At 39.7% G+C, this 23,318-nt stretch overlaps 1 protein-coding gene across 1 annotated transcript; it reads right to left on the bottom strand.

Moving 5' to 3' along the window:
- Positions 1-210: 210 nt before the first annotated feature.
- mcoln1a (mucolipin TRP cation channel 1a) lies at positions 211-22,538 on the bottom strand. Its single transcript, XM_085459731.1, has 14 exons — positions 22,397-22,538; positions 15,162-15,439; positions 14,751-14,918; positions 13,666-13,822; positions 12,310-12,391; positions 11,941-12,037; positions 11,445-11,544; positions 11,059-11,165; positions 5,297-5,446; positions 5,081-5,182; positions 4,767-4,889; positions 3,569-3,775; positions 3,253-3,383; positions 211-1,827 (listed from the first exon to the last, which is right to left on the bottom strand). Exons 1-14 carry the CDS (start codon positions 22,425-22,427, stop codon positions 1,791-1,793), a joined length of 1,770 nt encoding a protein of 589 aa, XP_085315857.1. The 5' UTR covers positions 22,428-22,538; the 3' UTR covers positions 211-1,790.
- Between the last annotated feature and the right edge of the window lie 780 nt (positions 22,539-23,318).

Here is a 23,318-nt window from a genome sequence, read left to right as displayed (position 1 = left end):
TTATTGTCATTAAATACACACTAAGTGTAGCTTTTGAGTAATCTTGGTAAAAATGTCCACACACACACACACACACACACACACACACACACACACACACACACACACACACACGATCATGCAAGGTTGCGTGAATCACCATCCCGACACATGAACTACTTCCTCCCTCTGCTGATGGTTAGGTGGAACAGCAGGAAACAGCTTGTTGACTTAGATCAGACCAGGGAAATTTAATCAGTAGTTTGACAAGTATGACAGGTCACACTACGTGTTGTCCCTCACAAGTACAGTTCAAGTGCAGGTAATTCATAAAAAACAAACACAACAACACAAAACAAAAACAAGATAAAAAAAAACTCCAGGGAAACACAAGATGCAACATTTAAAGTTATCTATAATTTAGACATGTTGTCCATGGAAATCCAAAGTCCATCTGTATATTTAGCTTACAATTTACTCTGCTGGTGTTTCAGGCAGAAAATGAAAAGGCTGAAAAAAACATCTTATACTTCATTTACCTACTCCTCCCTGACCCATAGCTCCTCTCGCTAAATGGTATTTGGAGTCCAGACTTAAAAACTCCTTAAACTATTGTGCGTTTTTTTGCGATAAAAAGACAAACAAACATACATTATTCAAGTTTCTACTAAAGATCAAGTCAGTAGGCAGCAGTTAGAGACATCATTATGAAGGCAACAAACAACAAAAAAAAGCAGAGCAAGCCACTAAAACAGGACAATCTGTTGTTTTCTTTCTTGTCATCTCTCCCAAACCAGACTCCGCTTTACTTAGAGCTACTTATTGTGCTTAAAATAAGTCAGATCCAGTTTGCTAATGGTCATCAACGCAGTCTACAAACAGGGGTGCAGCACTTTTGATAGACCGAGTTTCTTTTTAATACTTCAGCTTCATTAAAAAAAATGTGGGTCTGAAGAAGAAACTGCAGCCAAGGTCAGGCAAAAGCTAAGTGCTTTGTTAGTGAACGATTGCGTCCCATTACCCTGATCATTACTGAAAGAAAACGAAGCAATAAAAATGAAATAAACTGGGATCTACATTTGAAGGCAACATGATGCAGCACAGCCGCCGCTAATGACACTGGTCGAAACTTTCTAATAAATGTGCAGCTCACAAAGAAAATGAATCAATTCCACGCCGAACGCCCATCTGCGTTTCCTGATATGTTTTGGAACTCTGTAAAAACAATCACATGGGGGATTTTTTTGTCCTGTTCTGTTTAAATGTCATGTCATGATTCTCCAGCTAGCAAATTAGCTTTGGCTCATTTAAGAGATATTAGATTATTTAAATTTTTAAAACGAGTTCTGTACAATAAAATGTTGCTGAATATGATATAAATATCTAATTTTAAGAGTCTCCTCCTCAGGAGCCAACCGATTTGAAATACTTCAAAAGTAAAACAAACAAAAAACAAAACATAGACAGCACCAAAGAGTTCCTAGTCTGGGTGAGCATAAAATACACCAGATATATTAAAAAATACTGAATAATGTTTCAAAAAAAAAAAAAAAAACACACTAGAACCAAGAGAAATGTCTGTGCAATAGCCTTCTTCGATGCTGCTGTTCATACAGAGGAAAAGGCCCAGCTCTTCATCTGTTCCACGTTTCCTCTGCAGAGCGCAGTTCCAGCCAATCGCAACTCCCACTTTGGAACAGTCGTTTGGTTTGACCCAGATACACGGAGACACCGGGTGTTGGGTGGATGCAGTGTGCCCCACTGGTCAGCAGGGGAGGCTAGTGAGGTTTCAGAGATTGGTGAGGTTGATTTCAGTTCACCAGCAGGACATCTTCATACGTGGTTGTTCTGAGGGGAAAATAAGGTTTGATGATTTACTACAGTTAGGATGTTTAATATTATTATCTCTGTAATTACAGTTTCTTATGGTAATATTTACGGGACATATTTTAACAATTTTAACAAAAACAACACGATATTCACGGACGCATTTTTGACGTGATATGATGTAGAGTATTGTAAGAAAGCAACTTTCACCACAGCAGGAATGTTTGATTTAGCAGATTTTTGGTTTAAATATTTATTTTTACAGTGGTTGTCATTCCCAAAAACTCCAAAGGCATCCGTGTCTCTTCCCAGGACTGAACCTGAACCGGGTTAGGTTGCGTGTTAGGTGATTAGGTAAACCACTGCACTATGTTATTTTAAAAAAATCGAGCTGAAAACTGTATTATGTTTTTAAAATTAAGGATAAAATATTGGTGTGTTCATAATCATGTATGCAACTTTACGTCTTTTTCAGTGCTGATCATTTTAAGGATTTTAAGGACCTAAATATGCTCCCTCTGCTGGCCAAACTAAGCATTTCTTTTAATGTTAAATATGTGTTCAGGCTTTTTTATGTCTCTAATTTGTGCCTTCTTATCTTGTTCCTGAGCTATAACCTATGAAGCAAAGGTTTATTCGTTGTGGAAGTGTTCATCTATAAAAGGAGGCACAGCACAAACCTGAAACACACACATATCAGGAGGAGGACTCTTAAACATTTAAACCCCCATCCCTGGGACTAAGATCATAAAAAAACAGTAGTTGGGATTTAACAAAGTAACTACTGTTTGCACTTTGATTACCTCACCTCCTCTCTCTGTTCACATTGCATGGTTCTACTGAAGGTTTCTTCCTCTTAAAAGGGATTTTTCCTTCCCACTGTCGCCAAAGTGCTTGCTCATGGGGGGGGGGGGGGGGTCATCTGGTTGTCGGGGTTTTCTCTGTATTATTTTAGTGTCTTTATCTTACCAATTAAAGCACCTTGAGGTGACTGTTGAGTAAATTTGGTGCTATATGAACAAAATTGATTTGAATATGTGTTTGGAAAGACTAAGACATGAGAACAGGATACCAGGAGAACTAGATGTAAATAGGACAAAGGATGTATAAAAGTGAGGAAAGAGAAAATGACCTGATTTCCTTCCAGTGTGCTTGGTCAGAGCCTGATAATTAACACCAGTATAAATGGTAGAGAAATATCGTCTTTCTCTCTCTTTTTCTCCTCATCAGCAGCCAAAAATGTAATCAACTTACTTTGCGACATAATTGTGAGGTTGATATTTTTGTGCTGTCAGCTTAAATTAGGGAGTCAGACTTCACAGGTTTTGTGGTTGTTTAATAAAGCCCGCTGTCGCATTTATCTGCTTTGGTCTTTAGAAATGTAGCATTATGTTAATTTAATGTATATGTTTAAGCTTTCAGGGGGGTCACAGGAGACTCACTCACCTGTCACAGCAGCAGAAGAAGGAGCAAGGTGAAGTCTCCAAACCTCTGAACTTCCCAGAATTCGGTGCATCTGTGCACTCTGCTATGAAGGCGTGCAGATCTGTTATGTGGATTGGTTCTTGGGTTTGATGCTGTGGAAATCAACAACAACAACAAAAAAAAAGACACTACTGTTACTTTTCTGCTCTTTATTTGTAGTCCACAGTAAATACAGAAGCAACAGTTTGGATGCTACGGTGAGTTCTTTGTAATGCAGACTGAGTGATTCTACACATTGTAAATAAACGGATCCTTTTTATAGGCAGCGATTTCCTACCTTGATGGTCTCGTACGCTCCTGTGATGAGAGCGATGAACAGAGACAGCACCATGTAGATGAAGAGGGAGATGAAGGTGTACAGGTAAACCTGGCTAAACAGCCACACTAGAGGACTGGTCTCCTGCATCTCTGCGAACGTCACGAACATGTCGTCGCCGTTAATGAGGGAGAACAGACACTCGGACACCATGGACAGAGAGCGGAACTGTAAATATATATTTTAAAAAAGGTATTTTAATTATCAAAGTTAAGAGAAAAGGTCAAGTTTTTGAAAGCAGTTTAAAAGTCAGAATAAACTGTAGTTCATGTTTCTGTTCCACTGATTTACTCAGTGGACGGAGAAATGTCCGAAAGAAAGAAGGAAGTCCAAAACTGTTTAATTATCTTCTCTGTTACACAACTTAGATATTATTGCTGAATGGCATTTGTGTGGCCTACTAAAATTTTTTTTTTTAAATAGGCACGTTTTGTGTGTTCACATTTACTCATATACACCGATCAGACATAACGTCATGACCCCCTGCCTAAGATTGTGCTGTTCTCCTTTTTGCTGCCAAAACAGCCCTGACCTGGTAAGACACCACCAGACCCCAGCACATGTGCGCTGGTATCTGGCACCAAGATGTTAGCAGCAGATCCTTTAAGTTTTGAGGCGGAGCTTCCATGGATCAGACTTGTTTTTCCAGCAAATCCCACAGATGCTGGACTGGGTTGAGATAGGGGGAATTTGGAGGCCAAGCCAGCACCTCAAACTCATTCCTGAACCCTGTTTGCTTTGTGGCACCACCCAAGGTTTCCCAGCAGAACATTGCCCAAACATCACACTGCCTCCGTCAGCCTTGCCTTATTCTCATAGTGAGAATAAGGCAAAGGCAAACACCTGGCACATTTAAATCATGGTGCCAGGTGTTCCCCAGGTAAGTGACGCACACACACCCGGCCATCAACTAGATGTGAAAAAAAAGATGTCATTCACGAGACCAAGACACCTTCTTTCATTACAGTTTGCCATTTTTCCTGCTTCTACTGCATCAACATTCATATCCCACCCACTATCAGTTATTCACGTCACCTGTGAGTGGTCATAATGTTATCCCTGGTCGGTGCAAGTGAACTAAAACTTCGAAAGGAAAACTTAAAATTCCAAGGAGTGGAAACAAGTTTTTGACATTGAGTTTTTCCCACATTTAATTCACCTTGACATGGTATGGTCCCAGGACGATCCAGCCACAGAAGCAGTAGCCCAGATAGATGACAGCCACACAGCAGCAGAACCGAATAACATTGGGGAAAGCTGCTCGAAGTGTCACGATAAGGATCTGCAGCAGGGAGGTGCAGAAACACAACACAGATCAAATTACAGTGTGAGAGAGCCCAGAGACACTAAATTAAATGGCTTTCTACATTACATCAACCCACAGGAGGAACTTCTCACTTTCTCACAAGTTATTAAATCAGCAGCATGTAACAATGTTATCAGAAGCTGTGCACCAGCACATCTGCAACTTACATTGTACTTCTGGAAGAATGTGAGGTAGCGAATGACTCCCACCCACACTAAGAGAGTGGAGGTTCCCAATAGGATGGCACAGAGGTCATAGGAGGATATATTCTGTTGGGAAAAACCCAAAGGAATCGGCTTTTAAAAAAAGCTAAGACTACATGTACATGTTAATGTGTGTCAACGCTAAAACAAAACCCCCCAAAACTAAAGCTGATATTAGACCTTTGTCTCGATGCCGATTTTGATGAAACTGCCAGTGATTGTGAAGATGTCACTGATGATGAGGAGGATATACCAGCCGTTAATAAACTCAAGCCGGTCTCCCCAGCACACTTTACGATCTAGCGTCGTCTTAAAGAACTTCACAAACTCCTGCAGAGCAAAGAGAAAGAGAGATTAGCCATGTTTACACACATCAGTAGAATACAATATCGTCACTGACTTTTAGAATCGATTTGATTCCGATTCGCAAGGTCCCAAATCGATTCGAGCCACGATTTCGATTCGATTTAAATCGGGAAATTTTGCCTCAAACAGTCAGAAATATTATAATTCTGATCATTTATCAGTACTGACACTTCATCAGAGGTGTGAGCATCACAGCAGATGCGTTTGTGTCAAAGTAAGTGAGCAAAAAACACAGAAGAACATGAAGGAGATTTTCTTGGCCTGACTTTTTATAGCAGACAACTTTGAAAATATTCTGCAGTAGAACAAAAACGGAAGAAAACCATGACTCAGTATATGAACCTGATGCTGCTGAAGTGAAGCAGAGCAAAGTTACACAGGTTTTGAACAGCAGAAATGAGGCTTTCTTGTCGGAAGTCATAAAAAAAAAAAACCAAACCAAACAAAACAAAAAAAAACCTAAACAGTGGCCGACAGTGCTGTACACAACGGTAGACTGTTGGGTAATAAGGAAGTGAAAAATGCAGAAAATTGAGCTTTTTAGATGGGAAACTGCTCTCAAATTAAACTGAGAGAGGGAGAGAGAGAGCTCTGTACGAATCGGAATCGTACGTGGCGCCGGGTGAGAAAGCCAACATCTCACGGATTCTGATGCGTCGGGTCCACGCTTTGTGTTCACATCTTTTTACGGAATCTGTTTACCTGCTCTCGTTTGCTATTTTAGCTGTTTGGTGGTTGTTGAAATCGTTTTGTGAGGTTTAACCTGGGATTCTGGCGTTTCTGGCAAAATATATTAATATTTAAAAATCGATTCAGGATTTTAATGAATCGATATGGTTTGTTAAAGCTAAAATCGATTTTAATCAATAAATCAATTACTGAAACTCATCCCTAATACAATATGGATCCCCAGTCAGGCTACTATAAGCTTTCACAAAATTATTCAAGAAAAACATTTAAAGGTTAGAATGAGAACCTACTAGAGATGGCACGATACCACTTTTTCATGTCCAATACCGATATCATAAATTTGGATATCTGCCGATACCAATATGAATCCGATATAGTGTGTTTTTTAATCAATAAACCCGGTTTTTTTTATATCTTGCTGCTTTTTGTATAAGTTCATACTCAAGTAAAAAAACAAACAAAAAAAAAACCACTGAAGCTATTCTGTTATACCTGTATGCAAAAAATGCACTGCACGCAAAATATTTCATAGTTCAGCAATACTGATCAATCTAATAAACTTAAACCTGCACCATCCTCCCTATTCTGGTATTTTAAAGAGTAAGCAATAGGGGTGCAACGATACACAAAATTCACGGTTCAGTTCGATACTTTGGTGTTACGGTTCGATATTTTTTCGATACAAAAAAAAAAAAAAAATGTTCATGCCTTTTTAATTTGTCATTTATTAAAATTATAAATATATATTTTAACTCAAAAGTACAGTTTTTAAATTTAATGTTGCTGAAACAAAAGTAATTAAAAAAAGAAATATATCTCAGGGCTCGCAAAATTTCAAAATCCCTGGTAGCCCTTCGGGCAGGGACTCTTCAGTTTTTGGTAGCCCAAAATAAATTTAAGTAGCCCGAATAAAAAAAGAGAGCAATTTTTTGATTGATGTTTTGTTTCTTGTTTTGTTTCCTTTACAATATTATACATTAAAGTATAATATTGTAAAGGAAACAAAACATTAATTAAAAAATTGTTGAAAAACAAATTACAACATTAACTCAAATACTTGGTTCTAATTGAACAGAAATTTCTATGAACTTGTAAGAACTGTGTAGAACATGAATCAGTCTGTGTCAGATCCTGAATTTGAAATTTCCACTGAAGCCACGGGTAAGAGGCAAGTGGAACCAAGATCGAGGCCATTTGCTTTTTGAAGTTTGCAAAGACTGCTAAATTTTGCCAGTGTTAGTTCACTCTTTGCAACATAGTACGCTGTTCTAAACAGATTTTCAGGTTTATTTTTAGTATGTTATTTGCAATTGGTGTTTGTTCTGGGAAAGATATTGCAGACTGAGCAATAATGCATTTCTTGCATTTCTCATGGGTTCTAATGGGGGCCTTTCTTAAAATGACTGGTCCCAGTAACAAAGGCGCTTGTCGACTCAGAAATCGAGAGAAAACCAACAACACACCCGGCAGAACATTATGTTATTTACACGGGTGCACATAAGTGGTCCGCATGTGCGCATTCGCTGTCAAAATAAAAGACGGGCACCAGATAAGAAGTTATGTGCAGCCCCGGTTATATAGCTCGTCATATTGCAGCCACAGAAATTCTTTTGTCCATGAAACCATAAAGCTGCACTTTCTTTTTGCCTTATAGTCTGATTTGTCATAACTTTTCCGTTTTGTGGTAAGCTTTTCTTTGGCTGTCACTTCTTCACCCTGACCTGTCTTATTTGGCTCAGCAGAACTAAAATATATATCCTGCTGCTTTTACACACACACACACACACACACACACACATAACGGTCAGCGATTCTCTGCGCGATCAACCTCTCACATGTTTAAGCTTGCTGCGGGAGATTTCACTTGTCATGTTTGCATAGTAAGCTAAGATTGATAAGACGATGTCAGAGGAATTGGTGCGCAAATTATCATCACTCACAGATCAGTGCTGTCGCTCTCTATACACAGTTCGCAGGATTGCAAAGTGAAAGCAAAAAACAAGCGCAAATTCAAACGCGATTTCAATATGTCACATATTGACAGTGGCTCACCGATGCCAATGACATAATTACCCAGCTACATTTCCGAAAGAATGCAAAAGCATTGACATATATTTTTCCTTCCTACAATAGCCCGACGGGCAGGGCAGAGATAGATTTTGGTAGCCCGACTGGAAAAATCGCTAGCCACGGTACGTCGGGCTAGTGATTTTGCGAGCGCTGTATCTGATTGAGGAATCACTCATCTTTGGAAAAGAGAGTTTATTACAGAGAAATGTCTCTTTCCAAAATAAAAGCTATACTATCCGCTTCTTCTGGGCTATATTCTCAGCAGCATATTGTAGCGGGTCAGGGCTGTTCGGGGTTCTGTTTGTACAGTTATGTTTTGTTTATGTTGCCATAGTGACGGGTGACGCCCTCTCGCTGCGACGGTGTGTCCTTCCGGGGTCAGAGGGCGCCCTGTGTGTTGTTGTTGTTGTTGCTGGGCGGTTGCCGCGCTGAGCAGTTAGCTAGCGGCAGTGTTCTTCTGCAGATTTCAATAAACGGCTGTGCTCCCTGGCTAGCTCGCGGGAAGCAAGACCAAACGACACCTCCGTCTCCTCGTTGTCTGAGCTCGCCACATTGGTGTCAGAAGTGGGATGATGGTGGCACCCCATGTTCTGACCCGAGTGACTTTTCCCCCGCCGGTCGTGACCGGCCGGTGCGCCAAAAGAAGGCACCTGGACATTTGCAGGACTTTGTGTGGGGCAATGGGGTCGTCGGGGACGACTGACCCCTTAGGTGGGGGGCTATGTAGCGGGTCAGGGCTGTTCGGGGTTCTGTTTGTACAGTTATGTTTTGTTTATGTTGCCATAGTGACGGGTGACGCCTTCTCGCTGCGACGGTGTGTCCTTCCGGGGTCAGAGGGCGCCCTGTGTGTTGTTGATGTTGTTGCTGTGCGGTTGCCGCGCTGAGCAGTTAGCTAGCGGGAGTGTTCTTCTGCAGATGTGAGAGCGAGACCAAACGATACCTCCGTCTCCTCCTTGTCTGAGCTCGCCACAATATTAAACATATCAGGTCCCCATAAGGAGAATCATGTGCTAACGGCTGTCTAAATGACTCGGGTAAAGTTTGTAGCATGCTTGTTGTTTTTGTCTTTGCACTAGGATGATGTCGGCGTAAATGTGCAGTCATATTCGTTGTGTTACCACTAGTGCTGTCAGCGTTAATCTCGTTGAAATGACGTTAACGCCACAACACGGCAAATCTCCATTAACGGCTACCCCTGCGTGGGGCTAGACGGCCAACACGTTAACGAGCTAACTGCGCTAACACACTAGTTCCCACCCATGTAATTGAGCATTGCGTGGCACATCCGACATACTGTTTTACTTTAGTCCATGACGCGCTTACCTTCAGGGTCATACCTCACATGAAAACCAAAATAATTCCAAACGCCAGATCTGAATGAGGGTGGGGGAGGTTCAATTTGCCATGTTGCCAGGAGAGCTTAACTTCTGTCTCGCTAGCTTGCCCTGCGCTCTTCCTTCTGCTGTTTGTGTTGAACGCTCAGTGGATCTGCGCTCCACAGTGCAGCCTAGGCAGAGTAGTCGAACGCAGATTCACTGAGCGCTCAACACAGACAGCATCGTCAGAAGGAAAGTTGATAAAATAAATTACAAATGTTGTATTGTTCGATACATATGCGTACCGAACCGAAAGCACTGTATCGAACGGTTCAATATCGATACGAGTATCGTTGCACCCCTAGTAAGCAACCTAACTAATAGGGCTCTAAAACTCCCAGCAAAAAATAAAAAATAAAAATAAAAAATAAAAGAAATAGGGAACCACCCTCCACCTCATGATGCTTAATTGACATAATCAACTTTAATTTGATGCAGTGTGAAAAAAAAATGCACAGAAATAAAATATTTTTCAAGAATAATTAAATAGATTCAACATCTTTCTTCAACAGAATTGCAGACTGCACAGCCTTCCCAAAGGAAAAGGTACTATAGCTTACTAGGGTATATTAGACTTAATAGTTACTATATACAGTAATGGACTTCTATATATTTTACATAAGATTAAAACTTTGGGTGTAAGATTCGGATAATTATTTATAAAAGCTAGACATTTTAAATGAGAATAAGAAAGAAAAGTATGTCTTTGTGCCCCATTTTCCCTGTTCATGCGCTATCGGCCCCCCTGGCTAAACTTTGCTAGATCCGCCCCTGCACAGTTACCAGCTGTCAGCTACGTAGAAAAGGATCCTGGTGTAGATCGTAAATAAATTCTAACAACAGCTGATCAAGCTTAAACGTGCTGCTGTTGTTCAGCCGCTGGTTTCCTCTTTCTGGCGCGAAGTGGGAGATAAACAAACAAGAGAGACGGACTCGCGACAGAAAAGCTGATCAGCTGATCATTAATCAGTTTCATGATTGAAGTAGCAGCAGGAGAGGGAGGAAGCGAGAAGAGACAGTCGCTCCATATATCGGTTGTAAAGCTTAACGCGGGGATGGTTTACAAACAGAGATGAACTTACACATTTGCTTTACTTCTCTCTGGGATAACTTCCTCGGAGATGAAATGCCGGATTGGTAGCGAGGCTACAAATACACACAGCCGCTCTATCAGGTGCTACAGTTATGAGCCGAGTTACGCCGTGTCGCAAGTTTTGTGAGGTGCTTTTTTGATATTTAATGGATCGGATTACATTTTTTATTTCTCTCCGATATCCGATCCAGTAATTTACGTCAGTATCGGACTGATACGTAATATCGGATCGGTCCATCTCTAGAACCTACTATTCACTACTAGTCTGACATTTCCTTAGAACCTGATGTTCCTCTAATGTGAGTGGCCCCAGGTGATAGTAAAGTTGTATTGGAGATTTTCTTTACCCATTGCAGCATGATGCCTCGTATTATGGAGCGTCCACACAGCACCAGCGACAGCATGCAGATCAGAACCACAATAATATCAAATGCCAAACGTGCGTACGTCTGAACTGGAGGTTAAAGAGGAGAAAAAAAAGATGTGAGCAGTCTGTCTCCTCTTCATGGCTGCAGTCTAAGCCTACTGCTACACACTTCTGTATAAATAACTTCACTCATTGTAACTTCCTGTTGGCTCATTATTGTGAACTAGAAACAACTTTGTGATATTTTGTAACACCTTTGCTTACATGTTTCTAGTTTCATCACTGGTATCACATTTTTCTTGCTGTACTACTTGCACAGTAGTCCCATGACCACTAACAGATGCTTCTTCTTTTCTGTTTTCTCACCTTGTCCAGAGATGCTCGGGTCTTTGCACTCCTTTATTGACGCCTGGTTATCTAGCCGGATCTTCACCTTGCCACTATGAGCCTTGTTGTCCAGAACTATCTGTAAAAGAGAGAAGAAGGTTTTAAATGACGCACACAGCTCGGCCTGCGAGCACAGCAGCTGTTTAAACCTGTTTGCGAGCGGCAGTCAACTGGAACTAAAGAGTAAACTTACACAGCTGGTTTCATAAATGGACTGCGCTGAGGCTGGTTTGTTTGTTTTCACTTTAACTCTTTCCCCCATATTCTACAACCTCCCCCTGTAGCTTCGATACCCTAAGTTATATCAGTAAAGACTTGGTTTGACAACCATTAGAATAGTTTCTGGGTTCTTCCAAGGGTAGATGTATGGGGAAAGACCACCCTCACTAAATTCTAATGCACAGCCTGTAATGTTTTTCTAGCCTTGACATATGACAGCTCAAGCATGTGTTGAGTCTGAAAGTCTTTAACTCACTGTTATATGAAAGGTGTAGCAGTCTGGGATCTCGTTGTTGATGATAGTCTGGATATTTATCGCCTTCAGCTGGAACTCTATGGTAACATTAATCAACCTGTTTTAAAAGAAAAAGAAAACAAACAAATGAACACAAAAACATCTAATTTCTAACAATGAAACCAAGGTGACTAAAAGAATGACCAGAGGCACACATGCAGGACAAGAAACACAACATGATTCATATCATATCTCTGTGGGTTTGAGTCGCTGTCCTTGTATACATGCTTGTGTTTGTTTGTTTGTCTATGTGTGCTGCAGAGGTATGTGATCATTAGATAATCTTGTCAACAAAGAGGAAACGAAGCCATGTGAAAAATGAAGCCGTACTTGTGGAACTTGAGTGTAAAGTTCTTGTAGTTGCTTGTGAGCGGACCCTGGGGGATCGTCATGGGGTTCACGCCAACACACTCTAAAGATTACAAACAAAGAAGAGAGAGGAATATCATGCTGAGAAACTACTGTCAAACTTGAATTTGCTTTCTTATTTTATATACAGGAAGCACAACATCATTTTTCAACTGCTAATCTTTTTTCTTAACGTTGATAAACTAAATGAAACAGACACTGGCATGGGGAAGTAAGAAACTCTTAGGCTGTGCAACAACTTCTGTAATAGGAACTATCGTTATGACACATGTTTGATGTAATACGTCAAGAAAAGCTGGTGACTGGTAGTCCCTTTAATGCCCTCAATTTTAATCATTTATAGAAAGGAGGACAGCAATTTCAGACTTAACTGTATTGCTTTACAGCTTCCCCTGCTGATAAAGACCTCCTGTACACTGCACCAACCTACTTTGTTAGTCATTGTTTAAATGACAGAAAGTCATTGTTTAAATTACTTTCTGTTATTTAAACAATTAAATAACAGAAAAGTTCCTGTTTTTAAAAAAAATCTACTATAGATTTCAGTTTTTATAGTTGGTCGACAAAGAATGTTTTCTGTAAATCAACAAAAAAAATAGACTTTCTGTAATTTAACACTTTATTTCTTGAAACTGAATCCCAAAGAGTTAGCTGCATTGTCGACAAGATAAACAAATTCTGCTTTGGAGAGAGAAAGTTCTTTGCGTTGCATATTATTACATCCAAAATACGATTAGTTGAGCCTGTTATGATCTATTGACCAGTCATGACTTGACAAAAATGACAAGACATTAGTCATTTAACTTAATTATTTGAAATCTGTGGGGAATGTACTGCTCTGTAATACAGCTGCTCCTCTGAGTCAGACTTTTCCTTTTAAAGTGACAGAACACATTGTGATGCCCACCTCAGGCAACAAATGCAACTGGGGACTTTTTGCAAATAACCACACTCTGCTTGACCTCTAATATGTGTGAAATCCTGCCCCTAACCACTTTCCATAGAAGATTTTTTTTTTTAATCTGGTCTCTCTCTCTCTGTAGTAATCTCTGCATTTTTCTTGCATTGTTGTAAAGTGGGAGCCCAGATTTCATTTCTTTGAGTGTGTTTGACAAAATTCTCAGCTGAACTACTTGGTACACAAAGGCAAAAACTCTTCATATGCAACCCGCCACCAGTAAACGTGAACTGTCATTTTACAGAACCAACGTCTTGTCACATCGAGAAAAAAATTTCACACATTAGCAGTCTGCAGAGGCGAGGACTCTGCAGACTGTACAGACTGTTCTTTTGTACAATGTAGTTCACGCTGCCTACCTTTGATGACACGGGGGTCTATGCTGAACGTGTCGTTGGCGGGGTCGATGTGTCCCTTCTTGTAGTACTGCTGGCAGAGAAAGAGGGCACTGCCATTCTCGGCACGGTCATAGACATATGCATAGCGTCCCACTGTGGTCTCTGGCAAGGCCAGATACTGGGAAAAAGGATGAGATTAGACTAATTCAGGATTATCACTGGGTTTTATGAAGTGAAGAGAATACAAGCTTCCATAGAAACAGGCCACACAGGTCTTAGCTTTCAGCTAATATCAGTACAATCAATACAAGAATGAAAGTCAAACACTTAACTTCGAGGGAATGGCGTTGCTGTCTGGAGTCAAATAAAACTGTCAGATTTTATGTTGTCAGCTTTCTACAGCTCACCAACTAAACTATGCACGTGCTGTATGTGTAGGCTCTGCCCTTTGTCTTCTAGTTATCAACCAAATAATGTAATGTCTTCACTGACCAACACCTTTTAGCCTCGTTCATACTATAGATTTATTTGACTGTGACATTGAAATAACGTGAAAGCACAGGCAGAGAAACAGGAAGTGAGCTGTATGTCAGACCCACTGTGTGCAGATCTAATCAGCGTTGCTGACATCCTTGACAGTGACTTATTTTGTAAACCATGGTAATAAAACTTCATGAGGCTTACTTTCATATTTATACAGTCAAATTTGGGTATATAAGACTGAATGTGTGGAACAGGTGAGCAGTGAATAGCACTGATGATCTATTGCAATGCAAAGTTTGGCTGGAGAATCTCAGATTCTGGTATTTAAATGGAGGACACTGTGACATGGACCACACACCCAAACATTCGTGCAGATCAGTTTCTAACTTCACTCAGTGTTTATCTACGGGAATAAAGCGAGTACAGTAGCAAACCATACTCACGCTACAATGATTCCCATAGACTTATAATTTAGCCCATGTTTGGGGAGAATGATGGAGACTTCAATAATATAAAGCAGAAAATTTTCATGCTGTGGCTAATCAGGAAATTCTGTTTAAAAAGTTGTTTAATAAAGATAAACGGTTACAAATTTCAGTTAAAAAAAAAAAAAAGATTATCACCTGATCCACGGCGTAGAAGATGTGGTCGTAGACGTCCTGCTGTGTGTAAACGGCAAAGGAGTCATCTGAGGACTCATCATAGTCCTTGAGGAAGATGTGCTTGAAGGTCATAGTGTTCTCCTCCTTAAAGGTCACCACCACCTGGTTACTGAGGCCAAACAGCACCAACTGCAGCAAAAACAGGCACGGGGTATAGAGAATGATGTGAGGACGATAAGAAGCTGTGACAAAGAAAAAACCCTTATGTGGTGCGTTACTGTTACAGCCCCTAAACAGATAATGTTTCATATTTGATATTCAATTTGTGTGAATGTTGAAACTTCTACATCATCAGCGTGATTCCCATTAAAATGTACAGAACCAGAAATGTATCCAAATCAAGAGCACCCCCAAGTATAATATATGATGTACCTGAGTGGTGACAAAAAAAATTTTGGCTAGCTGCAGGATCAGTTTAAAAGGATAGCGCCCCTTGGCATGATATTTATCACAAGGGCTCATAAAGAAGTATTTTAGCTTCCTGCAAATCGCCTCCTCTTCCTCTCCAGCGTGGACCCAGTGACATCCTGCTGCTGTGGCAAACCGGTGGTGGTTACAGTTGTTGTCATGACTGTTAATTTGATAGTCATCCTCGCCACTGCTGTCTGTGGAGCCGTAGCGAGTCACCGGAGAGGGAAGTCTTTCCCGCTCTGATTGGGGAAAAAAAAAAAAAGATTTTAATTTTTCTAAAATATATCTTTTTAAAAACACTCTTTAAATTGGCCAACAAGTTTACAATGAGACCCTGGTTGTTCAGTAAAAAATATTGTCCAATGTATCAGTAATTTACCAATAAACTGACCTGGTCTACTAATGCAACACGTTAGTTGATAATGGCGTAGAATATATGCAAGACTAGAACTGAAATCCAACATCTGAAGCAGACTTTGGTCCAATAGAACATGCTGTGAAATCTTTCAGGTCTGGTTTTCATTATTCACATAACACAGCATTGTATCTGAGGACTGGTATTCATCAATGTTAAGAAAGGTAAACCCACATGTGCAGCATTTTTCTCGAACTACTGGAAACTTCTGCTGAACTTACTTTAGTTTACTCACTCTTCATGCAGTTGTTTTTTTTATTCATTTTTGAAAACGCAGCTTGTTCCTCTCAGTCAGTAACACTTTGATAATCGCAAAAATCTTTGCATTTTATTGACTTTAATATAATCTATATCAGATGCTTATTTATAATGATAACATGCCTTGTTGTGGTGAAATAAAAAGATGAACTTAACTGCTAAACTTAAATCACGATAAGCTAAAAAGGCAAAGGCAAAGATAAATTGTGGCAATGAAGTAATTATGCAAAACACAGAAATTCCTTTTTGTGCAATCAAGCAGCCGTCATGTGAATTGAGCAAATTTCACATATCTAAGTTTTTTTTCAGCTGAGACCAGTCATTTATGGGCTGACTGTGCATCCAAGCATGATTGGTAAATGACTGGTAAAAGGAAATTAGGAAATGAATGCATTTTCTGTTATTTCTGACTATTGAATAAAATGTCCATGCTTGAGTAAATGAAACTCCACTTAACAGCATTTTACAGTTACAATGTTGGTGACTGAAAAGAACCTCTAGGCCTAAAAGTCCTCTCTTCAGGAATAACACTGCAATCATTTCCTGGAATACGTGATTTAATCTTCCCCAGACTACTTCTAGAAACAGATTCCTGAACACACCACGGTTTTCTTGGAACCCATCATAGTCCTCATTGTGTTTAATACTTTCTCTTTATCTCAGATCTCATTATCTCAGTGAGGTCAGCTCTGCATCACACGATAGCTAACCTGTCCAACTCAGAGTCTATTCAGACTCATGTGAAAGAAGAAATGCTGCTCTCAATTAACCAACACGCTTTTAGTCTCTAACGTAGTTTTTTTTAAATGACGCCGATTCATTCACTCTGTTTAGGTTTATTGAGTAGTTTTACTTTCCACTTTTTCCTTCTTGAGAAAAAAATAGAAAAGTTTGTGAGAAAGTCTGAAACTCTATATTCCTGAAGAGACTGCTCTCCCAAAAGAGTCATAAGAGACCGTTGCAGATATCAAGTATCTGGTTTCTGCGATTGGTAAGAGATGATAAATCTGGCCCGACTTTGTTAGCCACGGCTAAGAACAGAGAAGTAAGGGCACACTGATTTTGACCTCGGCCCGATGATAAGGTGCTTTTGATATCAAATGCAAAACACACTGTGGTGTGATGTTTACATGTCATGGGTTTTTGCAGTTGAAATTACACAAACAAGATGTCAGGTTTAGTTTTTTCCTTCTATGACACTGGTTATATCAGATAAGTTACATAAAGAGACGTTATGACACTCATGAAATCCTTAATGCAAGTCTGATGGAGAGTTCTGGAACATCACAGATAGCAGCTGTTTCGCAAGCATATATCAATGACAGACAGGTACAGCTGTGTCAGGTTTTTCAGTCCTGTTGCCACAGGTGTCTAAAATCAAGCATCTACGCATGCAGTCTGTCTTTACAAACATTTGTGAAAGAAGGGGTGGCTCTAAAGAGCTCACTGAATTCGAGTGTGGTACTATAAAAGGATGCCACCACTGTAAGTCAGTTCACGGACTTCTTCCCACCTACATATTCCACAATTAACAGAAAGTGGTATTACTGCAAAGTGGAAGCATTGAGGAACTACAGCACCTCAGCCATGAAGTGGCAGACCACATGAAGTTACAGAGTGGGGTCACTGTGTGCAGAGGTGCATAGTGCGTAAATGTCACCAGCACACTCCTGACTCTGGCATTAACATCAGCAGAAAAACTGCGCCAGGAGCTTCATGGCATGGGTTTCCATGACCGAGCACTTCTTGTATCTAATATCAAATTTAGATAAATGCACTTTAAAAGAAAACCTTTTCTCTGATGAGCTGAGTGAAATGTGTGTTAATGTGCACGTGTGCAAATTAACAAAACCCCTGACTCTATCGGCACTTTGAACTGAGCCAGATGCTTTAAAAAAAATGATAAAACTTCATCTGTTCACAGTAATCAGCAGCTTTTACATACTGCAGACAAACACACACAAGATAATTATACAATAAATATCAAATATAAAATGATACAAAGAACGTGTCCATATTAAGTGCATATGCACATATCAAAACTTTTGTTTTGCAAATGTCCATACAGATCAATTGTATTTCATTCTTTTAAATGTTTGAAATAAATCAATCCTATCCATTCATCCACAAGACAATATATCATGTTTTAACACTGCCTTTATAAAAAAACAAACAAAAAAAAGCCCCACTCACACACTGTGACCCAATCACAGCTAATACTTGTCACATGTTTTTTGGTTCGCTTACCCTGCTTATTATAAAGAAAGGAACAAAGAACAGGGTCATTCAGTTTGTTCGCTTTATACTGAGGAAACAACACGGTGGCAATAAACCTAAAACTCTTTACGTAATCTGTTTACTGACCTTTAATCGACAGTTATGAGTTATTTCTCAAAATGATCACTTGCAAGATCACATACACGATTGAATTAGGGAGGCAAAACCTGTTAATCATTCTCGACGTGTCAGCAGAGCAAACTACCAGCTTAGCAGTGTCTCTTGCAAATGGGAAGTAAAACAGGAGAAGTAAACCCTGTTGTGTCCAGTATTAGTCAGCATTACCTGTAAGAAGAAAGTTCAGCGAAATAACTTTACACAGCAAAGTTTGGAGCTGGAATAACGCCAGGTTTGTCGTGCAATATTCCTTCACTTTGTTTATAAGATTACCGTTCCTGAAAGGAAAAGCCTCTTTTTGCAAGTAATTACCCGTGACACAAAAGTAAACAAACAAGAAACCTCAAAAGGAGAGAACGGCTGTTAGTCTTACTTCTACTGACATGGATGCAGGCGGAAAGTTTTGACAGGTGATTGATGAATGGCTTCTTGGACTGTTAAAGGAGCAGTCTGCATGCTTTTGTTTCAAGTGACAAGCATATCTGAGATGTATTTAAATCAATGTCATAGTTTAAATGTCACAGTTTTGCTTTTTTATATCTAAGGTTGAGTAAAATACATTGCTTAATTTAGGAAATCAACAGTAAAAGGAGATTTTATGGAATCTGCATGTGGTAAACTGCAGTAAACCAAAGCCATATTTGTAGGGGTCACTTCCTGCTGTAACCAACACCTGCAGTTAACCTGTGAGAATTTTTGGCTGTAAAGTTAAATAAATAACACACCAATGAACATTTGGTGTTAGCACAGTATGATGGAAACAGTTTTTTAATTATCTCAGCTAGAAAGGAGGCCGGGCTTTGGTTGCGTGCCTCGGTGAGAGGAATGTGAAGCATCCAAAAGAATCCAACAACTTAACATTTTACGCAGACAACTGGGGCAGCATTCATTTATATCTATGATCGTAGGAGTGCATTGATTGACATGGCAGATAGCAATCAAACAAACAAAAGTGGGCGCAGGCCAATGACTAAGCCATCCCATTTGACACTTAAGAGACAGGATCTCAGATGCCGCAGAAATCTATAGAAATATCTGGCTCTTCTGGTTCACTGTCGCCTGTGGCACTCGCAGAAACACTGATAAAGTTGCCTTTCTATCAATCAAAAACTGGAAATCTCTCATATCAGTGTTTAGATCTAGTCTAGTTGTCCAAAGTAAAAGGCCACACACAGGCTAAGAATCAAACTCTTCCACTTATAAAAAAAAACTTAAAGGATAAATCTTAAATGAAAACAGAAAGACTGGCAGCTGTGTTCAGGGTTGTTTTGCACGTAGGAAGTGATCCATGAGTGAACTTAAATTGGTCTTTGTTCTGCAGCAATATGCTTAACTTTAGTCAAGTCAAGTTTATTTATGAAGCACATTTAAAAACAACCAAGGCTGACCAAAGTGCTGTACAATAAAATACAAATATAAAATACAATAAAACGCAAGTACATAAAACACCTCACTGATAAAACAATAAATTAAAACAATAAGTTAAACCTTGCTAAAAGCCAATGAGAAGAGGTGAGTTTTAAGAGCAGTTTTAAAAGTTCCTAGGCTTGTGGAGAATCTGATGTGAGGAGGTAAACTGTTCCACAGTCTGGGTGCAGCCACAGCAAAAGCCCTCTCTCCCCTAGTCTTTAATCTGTACCTGGGAACATCTAAAAGCATCAGGTCTGCTGACCTCAAAGATCTCCTGGGGCGGTAAATGCTAAGAAGCTCTGCCAGGTAAGGAGGTGCAGTACCGTTAAGAACCTTAAAAACCAGCAGTAAAATTTTAAAATCAATCCTAAAAGCAACTGGGAGCCAGTGGAGAGAGCAGAGGACCGGAGTGATGTGGTCTCTCTTTTTGGAACCGGTCAGCATGCGAGCAGCAGCGTTCTGCACCAGTTGGAGGCGATGCAAGAACAGCAAACAGAAAACCGGTGGAGTGACAGCGAGCCGAACATACTGGCGCCATCTTGTCAACTTTAAGCATTTGGTTAAGATTTTTTTCAGGTTTATCTTCTTTGGAAGTGAAAAAGCCTTGATAATGGTTTTATATGCTAATTTTTTTATATAGCCATCTCTCAAAGTTCTGTTACAAATATGTGAGAAACTAGAAGGTAAAGAAATACAAGTTAAAAACTCAACATCCATCCATTTTTCCTCTTTACAGGAATGTCATATGGGTGGATCGGTGGATAACCCCACGCTCTCACACCCACAATTACAGATACATTTAGGATCACAACCTAATAGGCATTCCTTTGTCCAGAACCCACACACACAGGAAAAGCATGCAAATGCCACAAAAAAAGGCTCCAGCAAGTCAGCAGGTTCAAATCCAGAACCTTCTTGCTGTGAGAGGACTATGGTAGTACTGCACCACGGTGCTGCCACTAAAAACAAGTTTAATGTCATTTTACTGCTTAGAAAAACTCAACAGTTTATCATAGTTCTAGAAATATTGTACACGAAGTCACGAAGATGTCTGATGTACAACCTGAAACTACAGTCTGTGCACATGAGTAACTTGTCACCAGCAAGGGGAGGGCGAAACAATCCTTAATTTTAAGTTATTGCTCATACATATTTTAGGAATATTTAACATGTGTCTCGTTGAGGTTTGTTGCTTACTGTAAGTTTTCAACACTGTCAGAAAGTCTCAAAAGGTTACTTCAGTTAAGTCAAATTTCTTCTCTTGAGGTCAAAAACAGACTTTCACTATCAGTTAGAAAATTCTCATCAGCATGTCTCACTGGAGCTGTACTTCATTTTATACACACTAATAATCCATCAGAAAACAGAGACTCAACCATGCATGTAAGTAGCTTATCAGACAGAGGCAGTGTGACTATGCATGAAAGACTTCGGATGCTGATTTCATAGGTTTGCTAAAAAGGGTGGTGGTCTTCATGGTTGTAGTGCAGGATTTGATCTGGGTTTGGGGAGACAGTCTTCATTACCAAAGTAATACTTTTCCTTCACTGGAAATAACTTTATACACTGCTGTACATTTTAATCTATAAAAACAGTGCATCATTTATCAGCAGATTCATATTGGCTGCAAAATAGTCAGTAAATCAAGTTTTAAAACAAATGAAATTAAATGCTGTGCTCCCTTTAAACACTTTTGCAGTCCACACACAGCTTTCAAAAAGTAAAGTTTCAAAAGTACAAGAATGTACAAGAACACTACGACTGTCACCTTCTTATTCTGTTACTTCCAGTACTGATCCCCATACCCTTCCTATAATGTGAAGACAGTTATTGGAAGAAAGGTTTGCTTCACAGGTTAGCTTGAGACTATGATTAGAGGGACCACTATCACTGGCATTATTATGTTGAAAACTGCATATGGATGATATTTTATTGGAGGATTTCACAATAACTACTAATTAGTACCAAGGCATCTAATTTTATTATAATCTAGTAATTACAGTCTGGAATGCATGCAGTTGAAGGTATCAACATCATTAAAAACGAAAACAATGACATAACTACCAGAGTTTCAAGATTAACCAATAATCCCACCGTTCATACATCTTAGAGAAAGGACATTATAGGATGAATCCACACGAGCTAAACTTATGACAAAATACAAAGATATTAAATGCAGTGTTGCAAAATTAATAAAAACAGCAGATCTTTCTCTTTGTCATAATGTGTTTTTGATTTGCATTTATTGGTTTTTAATGCTCTGCGTTAAAACAGCGCCCCGAACAACTTCTGTGTTAATCTTTTAGAGTTAAACATGCAGTATATCATGATATCATGTCCGAGTTGCATGTCTGATGGAGGAGCAAAAGAAGGAAAATCCCACTTTGTCAACAAGGATTCAAATATGTAGTCATGGAGCAAAAAAAAGAACTGATGTTAGCGGAACATTTGGACACAAAAACCACTTGATGACACTGAGTGCTGTACTTAGCAGCCCAGAAGATGACAGAGCAGAAAAACAGTTTCGTCTGAGGTTGCAATGTTACTCAGGTTTAAACTCATTACCTGTTAGCTTTTAAACACAAAAAAATCAGGTTGAAGCTAATTTACGCATCGCAAAGAGCCAGCAGCAGGGGAGTGTACTAGAAACCAAAGTAAACAAAACCACAGTCGTTACGGATAAGATAAATTAAGTAGTTAAATGTTAGCGCTACATTACCAGAGGAGTCCTTCCGTCCTGTCGTAGCCATGTAGTTATCTGTTAAAATACATAAATAGGTGAAGAAAACGGTTAAACCTATCGCCAAGCGGGTGCTTTCTCGGGAGCTGTAACTGTTGATCACTGACGAGGTTAAAAACTAAAAGCGTTTCCGCTCTGTGCAGAGCACGTGACCTATATCAATTTTGACCACGTGACTCCTGCAGGAACCCTCTCGCGCTGACATTTTTAACAGTTTATATGGTTTTCTATTTTCTAATTCGTTTGACTATTTGCTTTCAGCTTAGTTTATTTCCGTTTCCAGAGTTTTCTTGTTTCAGGTTAATTTTTATTGTTTGATTATTTGTTTAAGTTTATTTCTTTTTTTCAAACCTCCCTCAGTATCTCACTATGGGAAGCGCCCTCTGGCATGGCCAATCACGGAAGCTCAACAAGGAACACGTGGGTCCAGGACAGCCCAATCACTTCAGGGACATGGGGTCTGACCCGCTTATAATAACGTGACCAACCGTCCTCTTTTCCCAGGACATGTGCACTTTTCATGTTCTGTCCGGGACGTCCGGGAGGGGGGATTTTCGAGATTAATGAAAATGTCCGGGTTTTCCTACAGAGGACCCATATGTGTGACGTCATCCCCGAGGTGCTGCTTTGTGTTGTTGTTCTGCCCTTAAAAAAAAAATGTTGTTCTGCCCTCACAGACGGGACAGACGGGGCGCAACAGCGCGCCTGGTGATGTTTCAAAAATGCCAAAGCGCAACTGCAGCTTTTCAGACGAACTGCAAAAGAAATTTCCTTCGTACCGTCCCGGTACTGATAATTTTTCTTATACAGATGAGGCCTTATTTCTGTACCATTATTTAATTCCAGAGGTTTTTAAGTTTTTTTGCCCTTGTTGACTTGTAAAAGCCTATATGACATTTTT

This window comes from Copadichromis virginalis, linkage group LG6 (assembly GCF_057382275.1).
Source record: "Copadichromis virginalis isolate Kocher_CV1m ecotype Utaka linkage group LG6, C_Virginalis_male_GT1.1, whole genome shotgun sequence".
NCBI lineage: Eukaryota > Metazoa > Chordata > Actinopteri > Cichliformes > Cichlidae > Copadichromis > Copadichromis virginalis.
This window is presented reverse-complemented; position numbering and strand designations above follow the sequence as displayed.

What these genes read in the sequence shown, in the direction of transcription:
- mcoln1a (XM_085459731.1), bottom strand. Translation starts at nt 22,427, where the DNA reads ATGGCTACGACAGGACGGAAGGACTCCTCTG. An exon ending in GCTACACCTTTCATATAACA is followed by an intron (nt 11,545 to 11,940) that starts GTGAGTTAAAGA and finishes TCTCTTTTACAG; the next exon opens with ATAGTTCTGGACAACAAGGC. An exon ending in AAATCGGCATCGAGACAAAG is followed by an intron (nt 5,183 to 5,296) that starts GTCTAATATCAG and finishes TTTTCCCAACAG; the next exon opens with AATATATCCTCCTATGACCT.